This window comes from Tachysurus fulvidraco, chromosome 2, assembly GCF_022655615.1.
Source record: "Tachysurus fulvidraco isolate hzauxx_2018 chromosome 2, HZAU_PFXX_2.0, whole genome shotgun sequence".
NCBI lineage: Eukaryota > Metazoa > Chordata > Actinopteri > Siluriformes > Bagridae > Tachysurus > Tachysurus fulvidraco.
Genome location: NC_062519.1, coordinates 11,392,931 through 11,409,424, shown reverse-complemented (window position 1 = coordinate 11,409,424; position 16,494 = coordinate 11,392,931). Strand labels below are relative to the sequence as shown.

At 40.0% G+C, this 16,494-nt stretch overlaps 1 protein-coding gene across 7 annotated transcripts in view; it reads left to right on the top strand.

Annotated features, from left to right (window-relative positions):
* The window catches only part of ipo9 (importin 9), a 64,208-nt gene extending 54,013 nt beyond the window's left edge, over positions 1-10,195 (top strand). For 4 of the 7 annotated variants that reach the window (XM_027146227.2, XM_047805304.1, XM_047805303.1 and 1 more), the window contains 2 exons: positions 9,295-9,371; positions 9,449-10,195. In XM_027146227.2, coding sequence (XP_027002028.1) covers positions 9,295-9,371; positions 9,449-9,559 — 188 coding nt within the window. In that variant the 3' untranslated portion in view covers positions 9,560-10,195. Of the gene's footprint in view, positions 1-9,294; positions 9,372-9,448 lie in introns of those variants that run through there. The other 3 variants (XR_007138911.1, XR_007138910.1, XR_007138907.1) reach the window with 1 other exon arrangement.
* Positions 10,196-16,494: the final 6,299 nt, after the last annotated feature.

Here is a 16,494-nt window from a genome sequence, read left to right as displayed (position 1 = left end):
CGTGTAAAAATGGGCGTAAAAAATGGTTCACGTACACACATCTGCAGGAACATTGCTTACAGGTGTGCATACTCACGGTTTTATAAATAAAAATATTTTTGGCTTTTGGGTGCACGAAAATTTTAGTAGGGATCCTATGCACAGTTTTCTAAATGAGACCCCAGGACTTGACGATTCCAAAACCATTATCTTTGTTCCTCTTTATTCATTCTTTGGCAGACTTGGGTGCTTGTGGTCATTGTTTTGGTGTATGACCTATTTTTTTCTTGAGATTCTGTTCATGGACATATGTCCTGTCATTTTTATGTCTGAATCCATTGTTCCATTAATGATGGCAAACTGTCCTGGCCCAGATGCTGCAAAACCAGCCCAAAGCATGATCACCATTTCACAGATGACCAGTAACAGTCTATAAACAAAGTATAGACATGATTTTGGCATTGCATTTGAGTTTGGCACTGAAAAGTCCCCTCCACAATGAGCACAGCTTACTGGTGAAAAGTCTGGGTTAGAGTGAGTGCCTCATGTAGTTCACATAAGGCACAGTGTCCATGTTTGCCTGAGGTGTAATATAAACAGCACTAGCTATGACCGTAGGTGTCACTTTGTGACAGTGCACTTTCATAAGCACAAATTAAATTTGTAATTTTACAATTTTTGATCTAATATATGGTGCAGTTCATTAATATAAGGATGCAAAGTAGGTCCCTATGTTGGTCCGCACCGAATGCACGATGACGTAAGCACTAGAGGCGCTTAAAAGAGCCATGGCAGAGATAACTGGGAGAGAGCAGTTCACCGGAAGTCTCACCTCGACAAAAGCCGAGATATTGTGTGTCGCGGCGGAAAGTCTGTTACGTCGGCGAACGGATACTAATTCTATTTAGTGAATTCACGGGTGTATGGAGTATGTCGCTGTTCCTGTCTACAACGGGGTGTTCGCATCTTGAATGGGGTTAAATTAAAGAAGATTAACATGGACAGAGGTTTGGGAGCTGCTCTTTAATTCTTGAAAGCTGGTGGAGTTGTGAGTACTGGTAATCCTTAACAAGCGCTACTAAACTGTCTTTGACTTTGCTTAACACTGGAAGCAATGGATTGAGTGACATTAGTGATGAACTGGAGACTGTGACTTTCCCCTATTCCTAAATGTACAATCCTTCAAATTCCAGACTATTTAAACTGTGCTGAAGGGCTGTGAGATGAATACTTTTGCTGTTGATGATGTTTATGCTGGTGTTTATTGCTAAAGAATTGTGTTATGTGTTGTGATGGAACTGGTGCACTGTTATTATTGAATACACTGAAAATTTGCATTATGGTGAAAAGTTTTTCTTCATTATTTGCTTTACTCTTCCAAGATTTGGGATATATGTGATGATCATGCATTAAGATACATGTGTCCTTTGTTCACTCTCCTTCTGACTGGACTGACAATCCTTACCATAATTGACAGAGTATTTATCTCTGTCTGGCACCCCAGCATAACGTTACGAGGAAAGTGTTACATAAAAATGGCACCCCAGATGGGACCCAATGAAGAGTAAACATGTGCTTTGGAGAAATACCATTTACTTCACCTTAGAGGAACCAACAACAAATAAAATGGAAGTCGCTTCAACGGAATCTGTTATGGCTGTTAATGAAGATAAAATTCCTCCTGTTCCAAACACAGGGGCAACAAGTTCCACCGCACCCACACGTTATTCTTTATTGGATATGGAGTTGACAGAAGATGCAAATTTAATACCTCCACTGCCACCTTCTTCAACAATGTTCTTTGACAACGTGTCTGGAACACAGCAACATAATCTGGTGGAGTTGATTAAGAATCAAACAGAAGATTGAAACAGGCTTTAACCCAAAATGTGGATCAGGTATCCGCTCAACAAGGAACAGAATTCAAACAATTCACAGAGCAACAGTGCCATACCATTCGCCATGAATTTCATCAGCTTTTGAACTGGCGATTAAAACATCACACTGAGGTTCTGAAGGATTTTCATAGTGTTTTGACTCCTATAGGAGCATCACTGGATCTTATTCAAACAAATGTACAACAGTGCCTACAGCAAGTGGCAACCTTAATCCAGGAAACAGGCTCTAAAGGCCCCTTACAGACTGAGCATTCATCAGTGCACTCAGCGTGTAGGCTTTAGATATGCAGAAAGTTAAGCTTTTATCGAGTACCGCCATGGCCAGCGTCTCAGTTCAGACTATTACATCTCCTTTCAATGGAACAGAATCTCCAGCCGTGTCCTCCCGGCTGCAATCATATTCATCCTGTCTACAAAATATTTAGACTCCCAATGACTCCTTGAAAAGTAAAAATCTGGGTTCAAATCCAATTAAATTTCCTTGTTTTGGACGTTTTGTTTTCTTCCTGGAAAAATGTCAATTTTTTGGCGGTATATCCGCTTTCTGAAGATGAGTTGCTTGCTACTTTGAGAAATGTACTGCATGGTACAGCTAGAGATAGGTGGGATGTGGCTCGTTTCGAGACTTTCACTTGGGTGGACTTTGAGCACAAATTTTTAGATGCCTTTTTATCGGAGGATTATGAGGATGAGCTTGCAGAAAGGGTGCGAACACGTGTTCAGATAGAAGGTGAAAGTATACGTGATTTCACTTATATGTACCGAGCCCTCTAAGCTTTGGAAGACGGAAATTGAAGAAAATTAGATGATTAAAATGATTTTAAAGAACACTAATCCTCAGTTGGCTAGCCAGCTTCGGAGCAATGGAGTGACAACTGTAGATGGCTTAGTATGTTTGGGACAACAGTTGGAAAAGGACAGAGAAAATCAACTATATGAACAAAGAAACCAACTATATCAAAGCTTCAGAGGGGGAACAAGTGCTTCCATTCCTTTAAAAAAAAAAATCCTGTTTCTTTCCAGGTAACACAAACTCAACCTAAAGTTCCATCTTACTTTTGCTAGCGTTGTAAGGGTTCCCATCCGCCTTCTCTGTGTCCTCAAGAAGGTAGTGGAAAACAGAAGAACAAAAAGTATACTCTACCTTCCTCATTACAACATTCGACCTTAAATTCTACTCCAAAAGGACATATGGTTAGTACTGTTACTCGTACTGAGTCTACCTGTTTTTCTGCTAAACTCTTTCTTACAACAATTCTCCAACAGTTAAGTGTACCAGTTACTATTGTGGGTTGGAATGGGAATGCACTAGTAGATACTGGCTTTTCTTACACCTTGATTAATGAGAATTTGTGGGTGAGTCTGTGTAATCACAATCAAGAATTAAAGCCATGGTCTGCAGGGCCTATTTATTTGGCAGATGGAGGAGCTCGTAAACCGCTTGGGTGGAGTGAAATAAAGATAACCTTGCATACTTCTACTATCACCTTACCCGTATTAGCACCTGAAATGCTTGCTTTCTCTGCTGTGTTAGAATTGGCTTATCAGTTTTTCAGTGGTCTTCAACTGGATGTTCAGAATAAGGCTTATTGGGTCCACTCTGATGAAAAATATTATTTCCAGAAGTAAAGTGTTCATTTTTTGGAGGGGAATGCTCCATCAGCTGTGGTTCTATTTTCTGCTTTTGCCCTATGTGCTATGAGTGATGAACCGGATTTTCTGCAGGCTGCTTGTTAAAACATCTGTTTAGATGAGGAAGGTAGGAGATGTCTTCTAAATCAACTTAAACAGAATGCTGATGTCTGTACTACTGATTTGGGACAAACCAATGTTCTAACGCATAAGATTTATAACAAGAATTGCCCATCAAACAAAAACCCTACAGGGTTTCTCCTGCTAAATTGCAAATACAAAAGGAACTCATTGAGGAAATGCTGGCTGCAGACATTATAGAGCCTTCTTCTGCCTGTGCTTCGCCGGTGGTCTTAATTCCTAAGAAGACAGGTGGTTTTCGGTTTTGTGTGGACTACCGCAAGCTTAATGCTGTAACTCACTCTGATGCATATCCTATCCCTACAGTTCATGAGATCCTGAAATCTTTAAATGGAGCCACAGTGTTTTCCACTTTGGACCTAAATAGTGGGTATTGGCAGGTCCAGATGGACAAAGAAAGCCAAGAGAAGACTGCTTTCATTTGTAAACAAGGGCTTTTCCATTTTAAGGTAATGGCGTTTGGCCTTAAAAATGCTCCATCCACCTTCCAACGACTCACTGAGAGAGTCTTGGGAGAATTGAATGGGAAAAGCTGCTTTGTTTACTTAGATGATGTAATCATATATTCATCATGGCAACAGCATTTCCAGGATATTCAAGCAGTTCTGAATAAATTGCGAGAAGCCAATCTCACTGTAAATATGAAAACTTCTTTGAAGTTTCTTGGCCATGTGGTGTCAGCCGAGGGAATTGGAGTAGATCCCGAAAAAACATGAGCTTGGACTTTCCAGTGCCAAGAAATATTAAGGAAGTTCAGAGATTTTTAGGTATGGCTGGGTGGTACCACCGACTTGTGCCCCATTTCTCCCAATTGGCTGAGCCTCTGAATGCCTTGAAAAGAAAAGGTGCCAAATTCAAATAGACTTTTCAGTGTCAGTCTTCATTTGAAGAGTTGAAACAACTTCTAACAACGCCCCCTGTACTCGGACACCCCAATTTCAACCTGCCTTTTGTGGTATATACAGATGCAAGTGAGGTTTGGGAGTTGTCCTGGTACAACAAAAAGGTTTGGGAATGGAAGAAGTTTTGGCTTTCGCTAGCCACACTCTTAATCCAGCTGAGAGAAATTACTCTACTACTGAGCAAGAATGCTTAGCAGTAGTGTGGGCCTTGGAAAAATATAGCGTTCAGCGTCAGTTCAGGCAGGCCACATAGTCAAGCTCGGCTATCAGCTGATGTCAATTTTGTAACCCCGCCCATCAGCTGATCTGATTCCTAAGCGCACTATTGGTCCATTTCAAACAGGGCGCCCTATTTAAATGCTTTTTTCAGTCTGTCTGCTTGGCTGTTTCCTCTGCATTGCTGCAACTGTGATTTAAACTCGGTGGCTATTTGGAGTTTAAACCGCAAGCTATGTTCTTTTGTGGGGCTGCTGCCTCTGTTTTGCTGCTGCAATTCAAACTTGATGGCTAATTAGAGTTTAAACCAAATCTCCTTTTGGTTTCGGGAAATGGTACTATAAGAGGTTTGGATTACTATTAGTAGACTTGAGCCGAAAAGGAGGTTTGATGACGCTTTGACCTTACGGTAAATCGATACGGCCCCCATGTTCGTGTACAGTATAATAGTGCGTTTGTTGAGCCGGAAGGGCTGGCGTGTTGTACAGTCTGTTAGGATATGCTATGCATGTTATGCTATGCTAGGTTATATTATTGTATGTTATGCTATGTTATTAGATGAGGTTATGCTATGCTTTTGCTATGCACGTCACGATGGGTCATGCCATGGTTGCTTTGCTAGGCTAGATTACCTCATGCTAGGTTATGCTATGCCTCGATATGCTTTGCTATGCCAGCTCGTTATGTTATGGGGCTGTTTCCTCTGCATTGCTGCTGCTGCGAGTTAAATTCGGCGGCTATTAGAGATGAAACCGCAAGTTATCTACTTTTGTGTTCGCGATATGGCACTATAAGAGGTCGTGATTACTATTAGTATACTCGAGCCGAAGGGGACGTTTTGAAAACGCTTTGAACTTGCGGTAAATCGATATGGCACGCATGTTCGTGTCTAATGGTGCGTTTGTTGAGCCAGAGGCGACCGGCTGGCGTGTTGTACAGTCTGTTATGCTAGTTAGGCTACGCCTTGCTAGGCTATGTTAGGTGAAAGTGAAAGTGACGTGACATACGGCAAAGTATGGTGAACCATACTCAGAATTCGTTCTCTGCATTTGACCCTTCCAAAGTGCACACACACACACAGCAGTGAACACACACACCGTGAACACGCACCCGCAGCAGTGGGCAGCCATTAATGCTGCGGCGCCCGCGGAGCATTTGGGGGGTTCGGTGCCTTGCTCAAGCGCACCTCAATCGTGGCTGGACCGAGACTCAAACCCACAACCTTAGGATTACATGTCAGACTCTCTAACCATTAGGCCACGACTTGTTATGCTATGCCTCACTAGGCTATGTTAGGTTACATTATGCTATGCCCTGTTAAGCTATGTTAGGTTATGCTATGCCTCGCTAGGCTATGTGGGTTACGTTATGCTATCCCCTGCTAGGCTGTGTTACATTATGCTATACCTCGCTAGGCCAGGTTAGGTTACGTTGCCCTATGTTATGCCTCGCTAGGCTGTTATGATGCGTTATGCTATGCCTCACTAGGCTATGTTAGGTTACGTTATGCCATGCCTTGCTAGGCTATGTTACGTTATGTTATGCTATGTCTCACTGGGCTATGTTAGGTTACGTTATGTTATCCCTTGCTAGGCTTTGCTATGTTATGTTATGCTATGCCTTGCTAGGCTATGTTAGGTTACTTTATGCTTTGCCCTGCTAGGCTATGTTACATTATGCTATGCCTCACCAGGCTATGTTAGGTTCCGTTATGCTATGCCCTGCTAAGCTATGTTAGGTTACGTTTTGCTATGCCCTGCTATGTTAGGTTCCGTTGTGCTATGCCCTGTCAAGCTATGTTAGGTTCCGTTATGCTATGCCCTGCCGAGCTATGTTAGGTTCTGTTATGCTATGCCCTGCGAAGCTATGTTAGGTTACGTTTTGCTATGCCCTGCTATGTTAGGTTCCGTTATGCTATGCCCTGCGAAGCTATGTTAGGTTACGTTTTGCTATGCCCTGCTATGTTAGGTTCCGTTATGCTATGCCCTGCCAAGCTATGTTAGGTTACGTTATGCTATGCCCTGCCAAGCTATGTTAGGTTACGTTATGCTATGCCCTGCCAAGCTATGTTAGGTTACGTTTTGCTATGCCCTGCTATGTTAGGTCACGTTATGCTATGCCCTGCCAAGCTATGTTAGGTTCCGTTATGCTATACCCTGCCAAGCTACGTTAGGTTCCGTTATGCTATACCCTGCTAAGATGTGTTAGGTTCCGTTATGCTATGCCCTGCTAAGCTACGATAGGTTACGTTATGCTATGCTCTGCTAAGCTATGTTATGTTACGCTATGTTAGGCCCCGTTGGCTGTTATGATACATTATGCTATGCCTCGCTAGGCTGTGTTATGGTGCTTGGTGCTGTGCCTTGCTGGGCTTGTTTTGTTGCGTTGTGCTGTGCCTTGCTAGGCTGTGTTAGGTTACGTTACTCTATGTTGTGCCTCGCTAGACTGTTGTGATACGTCAGGCTGTGTCTCGATAGGCTGTGGTGATACATTGTGCTGTGCCTTGCTAGGCGATGTTAGGTTACGTTGTGCTATGTTATGCCTCGCTAGGCTGTGTTATGGTGTGTTGTGCTGTGCCTTGCTGGGCTATGTTGTGTTGCATTGCTAGGCCGTGTTAGGTAACGTTACCATATGTTGTGCCTTGCTAGACTGTTGTGATGCGTTATGCTGTACCTCGCTAGGCTGTGTTATGGTGTGGTGTTCTGTGCCTTGCTGGGCTATGTTGTGTTGCATTGCGGTTGGCTGTGCATTGCTAGGCCGTGTTGGGTAACGTTACCATATGTTGTGCCTTGCTAGACTGTTGTGATGCGTTATGCTGTGCCTCAATAGCCTGTGTTGTGATACTGTACGTTGTGCTATGCTCTGCTGTGCTGTGCCTCACTAGGCTGTTGTGATGCGTTGTGATGCCGTGCTTTGCTAGCCGTTTTGTTACGTTATGCTGTGCCTCGCTTGGCTATTATATGTTGTGCCATGCCTTGCTGGGCTGTGTTTGTTAAATTGTGCTGTGCCAATGCATGGCATAAGGCATTACAACAGCCCAGCGAAGCACAGCCCAGCAAGGCTGTTGGAATTTTACTGATAAGTTTGGCTAGTAAAAGCTCGCTTTATTCCTCTGCTGGCTCTTCAGTTAGCATGAAGAGCCAGGGAGGAGGATTGCCTGGTATGGTCTGTTTGGGGAGGATTTTGTCTGGCTGCTTTCCCAGTTAATGGGAGATTGTCCCCCCACGAAGCTGCTGCTGTTCCCTGACTAGCTTTCATGGAGCTCATGAAAAGGAAGGGGAATTCAGAACAGAGCCATACCGCCAAATGTAAATTTCATAAGCTTGCAAATAAAAAATGTAAATATTTCAAAGAATTGTCTTTATTTTGACTCAAGTTGTCCTGACTGAAATATAGCGCTCAGCGTCAGTTCAGGCAGGCCACATAGTCAAGCTCGGCTATCAGCTGATGTCAATTTTCTAACCCCGCCCATCAGCTGATCTGATTCCTAAGCGCGCTATTGGTCCATTTCAAACAGGGCGCCCTATTTAAATGCTTTTTTCAGTCTGTCTGCTTGGTTGTTTCCTCTGCATTGCTGCAACCCACCTCCTCCCCTAGCTCCTCCTTGGAACTGTGTTTAACTTAATCAGTGTCATTCTGTTGTCACTGATGCAGGCTCTGTTCTAAATGGGGTGGGGGGGGGTTGTCTGGCTGCTTTCCCAGTTAATGGGAGATTGTCCCCCCACGAAGCTGCTGCTGTTCCCTGACTAGCTTTCATGGAGCTCATGAAAAGGAAGGGGAATTCAGAACAGAGCCATACCGCCAAATGTAAATTTCATAAGCTTGCAAATAAAAATGTAAATATTTCAAAGAATTGTCTTTATTTTGACTCAAGTGGTCCTGACTGAAATGGAGGTATTATCTGGAAGGTAGATTCTTTATGGTGGTTACCGACCATTCCTCCTTGGTTTGGGTTTTTAAGACAACAAAACTTAATACCCGACTTATACCATGGGCCAACTTAATGTTCAAGGGCTGCAGGTTGTGTGTACAGGTGCACTGTGGGAGGAAATAATGCTTACGCACCAGCAAAACCCATCAAACACACTCCACCTTGTCATACATATTTCTGTCCACATGGTGAACTGGGAAGAACTTCCTGAAGTGCTTGGCTGGATGGCATGGTCTAGTATCCATTCTATAGTCATATGAACATAGATAGCAGGAAGTGTGGGACACTTTGGGAAGGGTCCTTTAGTCCTTCCCAGTCAAATGTACAGCAAAAGTGGTTAAGGTTATATATAATGCTGTTTGGATAGTTAAGAAAGTACTATGGTTATTTTACATTGCATACATTTTAGTGTCATTCATTCATATTGTGTCCAAGAAATGACTGATAGGAGGCCCATCCAAACACTTGTGGTCCAGAATACAGTTTTCAAAATGTCTTTTCTCGAATAACTTAAACTGGTTGTTCTTATGTTATCACAAATGAAAAATTTACTTCTTTTCTGTGCATCTATGTAATGTAATTTTTGTTTATTTAGATGAAGATTTTTATGAGGAGGATGATGAAGATGATCCAGATGCTTTAAAAGATCCTATATATCAAATTGACCTTCAGGTAACCTCATCACTATACCTCTGTACTGCAAGAAGCTGTCTCGTATCATTTATAAAATGTTTTTTTTCCCTCCCCAGGCCTATCTAACTGATTTCCTGTCTCAGTTTGCCCAGCAGCCATGCTACAGCATGTTTTTTGGCCATCTAAATGACTCTGAGAGGAGGGTTTTGGAGTCCATTGGTATTTAAACTGCATCATGAACTTTAAAAACTGCCCTTGTTTACCACTCAGTGGTAAAGTCAACTTGACTCTGGTGTCATTGGAAAGCTTTTTAGGAAAGCCCGCACTTCTGAACCTGAACATAATTGAGAGCTTTGGAATTTTCCTTCTCAAAGACAATGCACATATTGACATGTTCTATCTCCTTGTATACCTAAAGAGATGCAGAATACATCAAGGATCACCAAGGATGCAGTACATGCTAAAGAACATAATGCTATTAAGGCACAAAATGTAAGTGTACTAATTGGGTTCTCAGGCATTACAAAAGTATTTGGAGGGGATCAGTTAATGTGTTCTGATATCACAAATGATTAAAAAGTATACTGTCATTTGTTTTTTTTTCTCGTATTATGAATTCAAGTAGATTTCAAATCTTTCTCTAATGGAATGTATAGATTTTGATGAACAAATTATGAATTTGTTGTGGGAAATATTGGGAGAAATTTGTTTTGACATGCAAAGATAGTGTTCCTCATTTTTATGGCCTTGGAATGTGGTTGATGTAAACGATTTTGTGTCTTAGTATAAATAGCCTCTCCTTGTACCAACTGAAATCCCTGAAATATGTTTAAAAATAAACCTATAAATTTTCCATTTTTCAACTTGCAGCTTTATCTGTATGTGTACAATATCCAAACATTCCAGTTCAGCAATTTTTAAAGCAAATCTAAGATTTATTAAACTTGATTTTTGACATTGACTATTTCAGTTGGTTTCTTCTGTACATCAGAAGGATTCTGCTATTTGTATCCACACTCAGGTGCTTGTTTAGTCTCCTGTCATTTTGAGAATTGACTACTGCAACTCTCTGCTGGCAGGTGTACCTCTGAACACAATTAATCCTCTGCAAATGATTTGAAAGACAAAATTTCTTTTCAACCTGGAAAGTTCTCGCACCACACAACTGCTGCGCTTTCCCTACTTGATTCTTGTAGCTTCCTGCATCAGATTTGATACACTGATACTTGTCTACAAAGCAAACGTGAACCAGCACCCTCTTAACGCAAAGCTCTTATCACTCTTCCCACTGCACCACGCCCTCCAATCTACTAGTACTGCTTGACTGGTCCACCATCTCTCGGGTTAAGATGTAGGTATTAGAGATGCGCAGGTCGTCTCATAACCCGCGGGTCGGGTTGAGGCGATTAAAGATATTGTCACTTTACTGCAGGGCATGCCAGTAATTTCATAAAAGCGGGACCCGCGGATTGGAAAAAAACCCGACCCGCACATCACTAGTAGGCATGCATCAAGACTTTCTGTTCTGGCACCAAAGTGGAACTTCACCTAGAGGTCAAAACAGCTGGGTCACCTGCTGTCTTCAAACAACAGATGAATACCTACTAACTCTTATTTCTCTGTTTTATGTATTAAAAAAATTGTGCTGTAATTCCTCCCAATAGAGTTTTTAGTCTGATGGTACAAGTCTGTTACCTTGTGAACGATTGTTTTTATTTTTTGGATAGAGACTTCAAAACACTTTTGTATGTCATTCTGTATAAGATAATTGCAGTAAATGTTTATTTATAATTTACACAAATTTAATTTACATTTAATTTGTTTTTCCCCTTTTTTGCTAGATTAGTTTGCTATTTTTACCATTTTATTTATTATAAAAATCTAAATTATCTTATAGGTATCTTCTAGGTTTAAATGCACACTCTGCTGCATTTTGGACCAGTTGGAGCTTATTTATAGACATAATAGAACATCGAACAGTAAGGCATTACAGTAATCTAACCTACAAGAAATAAAAGCATGAACTAATTTTTCTATATTGTGTAGCGTTATCATATGGATATCCTAGTAAATTGATGTACATAAATTGTTAAATTTATTGACTCCAGTCTGTCTGACAACAATCCATCAAGAGGGAAACAGTTGGTGTCAACTAATGGTGTCACAAGCTATTTGAGGTTTAATAATGGCCTAAAGTTTATTTAGGAACATAGCCATCGATGAGAAAAGATTTGATTATTCTTAGACAAGTTTTGCTTGCCATGGTATTATCTGTTTGAAAAGACGTATACAGTAGGTAAGGAATCTAGTACACAAGTTATTTTGTTGGGGGAAATTAGTTTGCTCTTGAAAGGGATAATTTTTGTCTGGTATTTTAATTTTTTCATAATTTATGGAGTCATTGCTGCTAGAAATTAAGTGTGCATGCTTCTGAGGTGGTCTCCCTAGTTCTCCCTTGGTCTTCATAGTATACTTTTGTATATTCTACAGAAAATCAGAAGTGCATCCATATATACACAAAAAACTTCTACAACCTTCTCAGATTAAGACACAATATTCCCATGAATGTGTATCTGCACAGGCTCCGTCTCACTGTCCATGGAAGCATTATTTGTCTGAATGTACAGCTTTCCACAATGAGCCAGAAACACTTTCATATGTAAGGTCATATAGGTAAAATTTTGGGCCTGTGTCCAACAGACACAGTTCAAGTCCACAAGCCATTTACTGAGGTACAGGGATAAATTTTCTACTATTGAGGTTCTTTGCATCTAACATTAAACATGCCACTGAGGGTTAAAAATGATCAAATATGGGTACACATTTTGTGGTTAACATTATATATTTACTCTTGCTGAGACTTATATCTCACATTCAGTTCCTTCTTAAAGAGAAGAATCACACAATTCAGTACTTTGTTACCTCTATCCAGTGACCTAGCTAGATCACCCAATATTTTTATCGGTGAATAAATTCTAAAATCTCCCCTTGTGGAGAATTTTACCAGGGAACAAAATATCTCCTGCATTTTACTTGTCACCTTATTATTCACAATGATCAATTATCATCATTACAAAAACATACATTGTATACAGTCTGTTTTATAGTTTGTTGAGTAGAAGCTGCTTGGCATTGTGAGAGGTCTTTAACTCAAGCACTTTGTGTTATGGATTTATTGGTTGGAGAGTTTTGGTTAGCATACACCCAGGGCATGACTCATCGTTCATCATCTTCATTGGGATCTTTTTGTTTCTTGTTTTTTTTGTTTGTTTGTTTGGTTTTTGTTTTGTTTTTTTATTAATCAAACAAAATGTTCAGACCATTCTTTTTTTTTTTGATACTCTTTGCATCACCATTATCTGTTTGGCTGCAGCCTTTCCAACCATTCTAGTTCTGAAAGTACTAGAAAACAACAACTACCATAATTATTTCCAAATTTAATTAACTAAACTCCCCATTTTTGAAGTTTATTTCAAACTAGTCCCATGGATTGGCAAATATGCCTGTGTTTTCATTCACTTCAATCAGTCTCCGATTTTTTCAGTTTGTTGAAGGCTTCAGTAAAAGTTCCTTTTGGTGCAGTATTATTAGTGACGTAACTTATAATTAAATGTTGGCTCCACTCTCGAAGTGTTGATTAAAATCAGTACACTGTCTGTAGATATGCTAAATTGGTACAACTAATTTAGATAACTACATTTTCTAAATTGTGATTGTGTGCATAACAGAGGTGTCAAGTAATGAAGTACAAATACTTTGTTACCTTACTTAAGTAGAAATTTTGAGTATCTACACTTAATTACTACACTTGGAGTAATTTTTTTTAGCAGACTTTTTACTTCTACTCCTTACATTTTCACGCATTTATCTGTACTTTCTACTCGTTACATTTTAAAAATCCCCTCGTTACTCCTATTTCATTTCGGGTTGTTTTCATTCCGGCTTGTCATCATTCAAAAAACCTATCAAGATAAACGGCGCCATCCGGATAGAGTGAATTTGATTGATTGTGGTTGGATGAGATATACTTCTCGTATACCATTCCGACACCCTATTGGTTTGTATTCGATCCAACACACCTGCACATGACACAATTCATGTCACACTTCAGTTACCCCAACGCTGGACATAGCAGATGGAGCCAAGTACGAAGATGTCCGTGGCAAAGGCTCAAACTCAAACAAAATGTCTCAACAACCAAGCACCAGCAAGGAAGTGTGTAGCCAGGAAGACCAACCAACCCCAACCCTTATACATCCCTGGCCGTACCTGGAAGAATTGTTTGAAATGGTTGGATGGAAAAATAACTCATAGAGACCTAGTTGCATACTAATAATGATAAATTTGCGATGTTTGATATGGCAAACATGGGTACATGCCAATGGTTTGCTTGCTACCAGTAGGCTATAGTCAACATTGCAAACTAGTTTGGTGGCTCGGTGTGAGATTTGAAATTCAACTTTAACCAAATGTTATCTGAGCTTATATTGTTACTATATGCAATATTTGGAAGTTAATTGTGCAAAGCTATAATCTACAGCTGGTTGATATGTTATGTACTAAGGATATTCATGATCCTGTCTGTGTATGAGAGTGCACGTGCCTGCCTGTATGGTACCTATGGGTCCTTGTAAAAAGGTAATAGGCATAACTATTAGCCAAATGCTGTTTAAAATGATTTTACTGCTATTTTCAGTCATGACAGCAGCTGCTTGCGGTCCTAAAACAGCTTTAAGGGATAGTTCACCCAAAAAGAAAAATTCTGTCATCATTTTCTCATCCTCATGTTGTTTTAAATATGTATGAATTTCTTTATTCTGATGAACACAAAAGAAGATATTTTGATAAATGATGTTAAGCACAAAGTTGATGGTAAAATTGAATTCCATCATATTTGTTTTTCCTACTATGAAAGTCAATGTTTACAATCAACTGTATGCTTATCATCATTTATTAAAATATCTTCTGTTCATCAGAAAAAAAAATACAACATCAGGATGAGAAAATGATGACAGAACAGGGCCGGCCCTGCGCATAGGCAGAATAGACAAATGCTAAGGGCGCCACCCACCACTAGGGGCGCCCGTGTGCCCAAATTATTATTTTTACTAATATATATATATTTTTTTTTATTTTTTTTTATTTTTTTTATTACCAATACAACTTAAATATTATGGATTAAAAAAGCGACCGTCCCACAAAGACAAAACTACAACATTGCTTCCCGAATCCCGAACCACCCCGACTGAGTGTGTGACGCATCAATCTTCCCCGCCCTGCTGAAAAAAGACATCGGTTACCTGTGTGTGAATGTGAGTGATGGATGGCCGAATTCACTGACACTGATAACTAAGTTATAATTATGTCAAAAAGACCAAAGCCATATGGTGCCCAGGGAAGAAAAAAGAAGAGAAGAGGAAGAAAAATGCAAAAAAGACAGAGGTAGGCAATGACATCATGATGTATGATCAGTTTATCTATGTTGCATTAAGTTAGTTCGACGATGCTAGTAACGTTCGCTCATTTAAATTAGCTTATGACATAATTAGTTCAACTTGTCTTTTATGGTATTTTTATTTGAATTGGCTACATTAGTAATGTTTTATATAAAACATATAAAACATATATATATATATATATATATATATATAAATCTTTATTTAAAATGAGTTCTACTGTACATAAAATGTTGCTATATAAATGTAAATCTTTATTTAAAATGAGTTCTACATAAAATGTTGTCAGGAGCTCAATGTTTGTCATATTTTTTGATGGCAGATGTCAAAAAATATGACAAACATTGAGCTCCTGACTCTCCTGCACGAGAAGAAGCTGATGGAAATTTACCCCAATATGTGGGTCGCTCTGAGAATCTCTGCCACTCTGCCTGTGACAGTCGCTGCTGCTGAAAGGAGCTTCTCTAAGCTCAAACTGAATAAAAACTACCTGAGATCTACAATGGCTCAAGAACATCTCAGTGGACTTTCAGTCATTAGCATAAATAATGTGGTATCACAACAGCTGTCTTATGATGATATCATAGATGACTTTGCTGCTAGAAAGGCAAGGCGAGTAAGGCTGTAGAACTTTTGCTATAGCTTTTGCATATAGTGCATTCAAGTTTGTGTATAGTTATTTATTTTTTGTGCAATGCTCTTATTTATAATTTTTTGAATGTTACAAATGCTGTAAGAAAGCAAGGTCTCTGTAATATAGTTTTTTTTTTTATATAGTTTGTGTGTGTTTCCAAAATATTTTCAAAATAGAGAAAAACAGGACAAAGCTGTGCAGTTTGTTTCTGTGTAAGTTTATGAACAAAATGATCGGAACACAATTGTCTGTGATTCCAGGGGCACCAGGTGAAATCTTGCCTAGGGCAGCAAATTGGCCAGGGCCAGCCCTGTGACAGAATTTTAATTTGTGGGTGAACTATCCCTTTAATGTGTGTAATCTGTATGGATACAGTGAAATGAGTTTTTATTCCACAGACCTTGACTACATCAGAAACCACTTGGACTGTCAGGCTGAGAATCACATCAGTGAGGCTACCAATCATCTGAGGAAGAGGACTTCTTTTCCTCCTTGAAGACCAAGCCTCTTGAAACGACCCACCAGTTGGATGCATACCTGGGGTGCCCAGGAGTCACAGTAGAGGTACTGAAGTCCTTTCCAGCTGTGTGCCAGCTATCACTTAAGCTTAATACGGTACTCCCTGCCTCAGCAGCCTGTGAAAGACTGTTTAGTGTTGCAGGGCTGATCTTCAGGCCAAGAAAAGCATGCATTGGCTCAAAGAACTTTGAAAACCAGCTGCTTTTGCAGCTGAACAAAGCCTATTGGTATAACTCTTTGTCGCATGTTCTGTGCTTAACTGATGATTACCCTGTTGTTGTTGAAGTCCAATGAGTTTGTTACAATAAAGGTTATTGATGATATGCCTCTGAAGTTTGACTTTTTCCAACATTACAATACTTAAAGGCAACTAGTCATATCTTCCGCTCCATGAAACACAGCTCAGTAGTACACACATGGGCGTAAATCCCGGGGGGGACGGGGGGGACATGTCCCCCCCATCCGAGGATTATCCCCCCCAAAAACAATTATTAAAAAAAATATCGCACTCTCTAGTATGAAAAATATATGTATGTATACCTAAATAATTGTC